This window comes from Gymnodraco acuticeps, unplaced genomic scaffold (genome assembly GCF_902827175.1).
Source record: "Gymnodraco acuticeps unplaced genomic scaffold, fGymAcu1.1, whole genome shotgun sequence".
NCBI classification, from domain to species: Eukaryota; Metazoa; Chordata; class Actinopteri; order Perciformes; family Bathydraconidae; genus Gymnodraco; species Gymnodraco acuticeps.
This window is the reverse complement of record NW_022990145.1, coordinates 433,626-436,452: the sequence shown is the minus strand read 5'-3', so window position 1 is coordinate 436,452 and position 2,827 is coordinate 433,626. Positions and strand designations below refer to the sequence as shown.

Genomic DNA, 2,827 nt, shown 5'->3' with positions numbered 1-2,827 from the left:
AATTTGATCCCAAAAAACTGGATTATCCTGATCCCACCAGAGGGGTGGATTTCCAGTGGATTACCAGAGCAAAATGTACTGTACCATTTATTTAAAAATATGTTTCAATTTAAATTAGATGGCAAAGTTTGTTAACTGAAATAATACACAATTTTTAGCCTTCATGGGAAATTGCTCACGTTTGTGGTGGCCTATTTTGTTTTCAACCAAATGTTGATGACATAAATGTTTATGCTCATGAAAGTATCACAACAAAGATTGTCAATCACAAATGTAATTTAGATTAAATTAAAAATATCTTCAACAAAAAAAAGTCCATCTGTTATCACCTTTCAAAAGTAATTGCAGACAATAGCATCTCGCCTTGCACCACCACTCAGTCTCTCATTTAGAGGGAAATCCATAGGTGGGCCTAGATCATCAGCAGGTGCGAGGGGCTCTGGGGGATCATCGATGTCAGAGAGGGGGACTCTGCGATGGACAGCGATATTGTGTAGCACAATACAAGCCAGTGTTATTTGGCATGCTCCTTGGGGTTCCACTCTCAGATAGTTGAGGCATGCAAAACGCCTCTTCAGTACTCCATTCAAGCGCTCAATGGCACACCTTGTTCTTCCATGGGCAATGTTGTAGCGCATCTGTGAAGGAGTGTTGGCCATGGGAAAAGGTGTCATCACCCATGGTAAGAGTGGGTAGGCACTGTCGGCTAATATAACTCCATCCGGCCTGTTGGTTTGGAATTCAGTGAACAACCGGCTCTCTCTGAAGATACGTGCATCGTGGACTGACCCAGGCCATCTCGCAACACAGTTGGTGATGGCAAGGTCAGCATCTCCCACAAGTTGCACATTGATGCTGTGCCTCCCTTTCCTGTTGACATATTCCCACTCCCTCTGACGAGGTGCTTGAATATGTACATGGGTGCAGTCGATCACCCCAATGGTGTTGGGCATGTCTCCCAGAAGAAAAAAGTTCTGCTTCACTTTGGCAATCTGGCCATCAGTGGGAAAAGTCACAAAGTGATCCAGCAAGCGAGCCAGTGCATCAGACACAGCTGTCACCACTTCACCCACTGTTGTCCTGTGGACTCCCATGCTGTCAGCTATGACCTCATAGAATGTTCCACATGCGTAAAAGCGCAGGGCAATGAGGATCTGTTCCTCTACAGTCAGAGCATGACTCCGCAAGGTTCTGCACTGCAGTTGTGGCCTGACCAGATCAGCAATGTAGTTGATGTCATCAAGTCCAAATGGAAAACGATTGTACAGTTCTTCTGTTGTGTACTGTTGGAGAGGTTTGGGGCGCTCGGTGTGGACCCTTTGGCGGTAGCCTCTCCTTCCAGCATGGAAGATGTGAACAATCCCTGCCATGACTGTGTTCTGACTGTTGTTTCAGTCAGTAGGCCTACATCAGTCTCTGAATAACAACTAATTGCAAATACACACCTGGAATGAATGTCCAGATTGGTTAAGGCCTGTGGTTAATTATGTAATTAATAGAAAGGCCAGACCTATAAAACTAATTGCTGACCTGACCAAACCATTGAGTTGGAAAGATGGACAAAAAGGGGCCTAATTTTACATCTGCTGAGACCCATGCACTGCTGCTGGGTGTAAGGAACAATTATGACTCCATAGTTGGTAGCTTTAACAGAGAGGGTGGAGCGACTAAAGTAAAGAGCGGAATATGGATGGAAGTTACAGACAATGTGAATGCCACAGGATCTGGACACAAGAGGACGGTGGACCAAGTGAGGTTGAGATGGAAGAATTTGAAGCAGCAAGCTACCAAAGACCACAGCCAGGCTAAAAACCCACAGACGGGTAACAAACCACATAAAAGGGGACAATACACAGATGTGGTACTTGATATCATTGGTGGTCAGCAGTCACAATCTTTACATGGAATACCAAACGTTGTACTGGATGGTGAGTCGCAGGTATGTGTGATTTTATCCTTGTCCCTATAGAACTACAATTATTATCTTGTATAATTGTTATTTTCATAGTACTAAAATGGCTATATGTCTTACATAGCATCCTAGTACTACACTTTTCCAGGTTGCATGCTTGTGGTCATCTTATTAAGGGGTATAAAGTATATTGATAAACTTTCATTTCAGTTCGTCAATGCACCTGATGTGACACATACCATTGAAGATGAGGTCCTCCTGACCCATGTGGATCCAGAAGCTGGACCTTCAGCCAGGCCTGATGACACACTGCAAGAGCCACCTCTGAAGAGAAAATGCAAGCGCACCAGAAAACCAGAGCAGAGGGATGATGCCTACGAGACTCTGCTGAGCCGTGAAACGGAGAGAGACGATGCCCACGAGACTCTGCTGAGCCGTGAAACGGAGAGGGCAGAGATGCAGATCCGTCTGCCCGAAGAACAAATACAGCTGTGCCGGCTTCAGCAAACTAAAACCTCACTGAGAATTCAGCTCCTCAAAGCACGCCTGGATGATCCAGCTGCCTTTGAATGAATGCTTTATTGTTGTTACCCTAGTGGGAGTATTTTTTTTAATTACAATTTCATTATGATTTGATGTCCTTTATGTATTTAAAAATATAATTAAACATTATAGATGTCTCTGCAATGTGGTCTCTTGTCTTCCTTGTATTATTTTTCATATCCACTAGATGGCGATCGGTAGGATTAAAGCACTGATATTCAGGATCTAGTCATCTTGAAAAATCGTAATCTGGATCAGACTGATCCTATCCTGAATTGCTTTGAACTCCAGGGACAACATTTGGCCGACTTGTCTGATCCTGGATCACAAAAAAATGGGATTTCAAAATCTGATCGGATCTGATTGAGATTA

The 2,827-nt window shown here is 43.8% G+C and overlaps 1 protein-coding gene across 1 annotated transcript; it reads right to left on the bottom strand.

Annotated features, from left to right (window-relative positions):
* Window positions 1–332: 332 nt before the first annotated feature.
* Window positions 333–1,370, bottom strand: LOC117546849 (putative nuclease HARBI1). The gene has a single exon (XM_034217209.1). The coding sequence runs from the start codon at window positions 1,368–1,370 to the stop codon at window positions 333–335; it is 1,038 nt and encodes a 345-aa protein (XP_034073100.1).
* Between the last annotated feature and the right edge of the window lie 1,457 nt (window positions 1,371–2,827).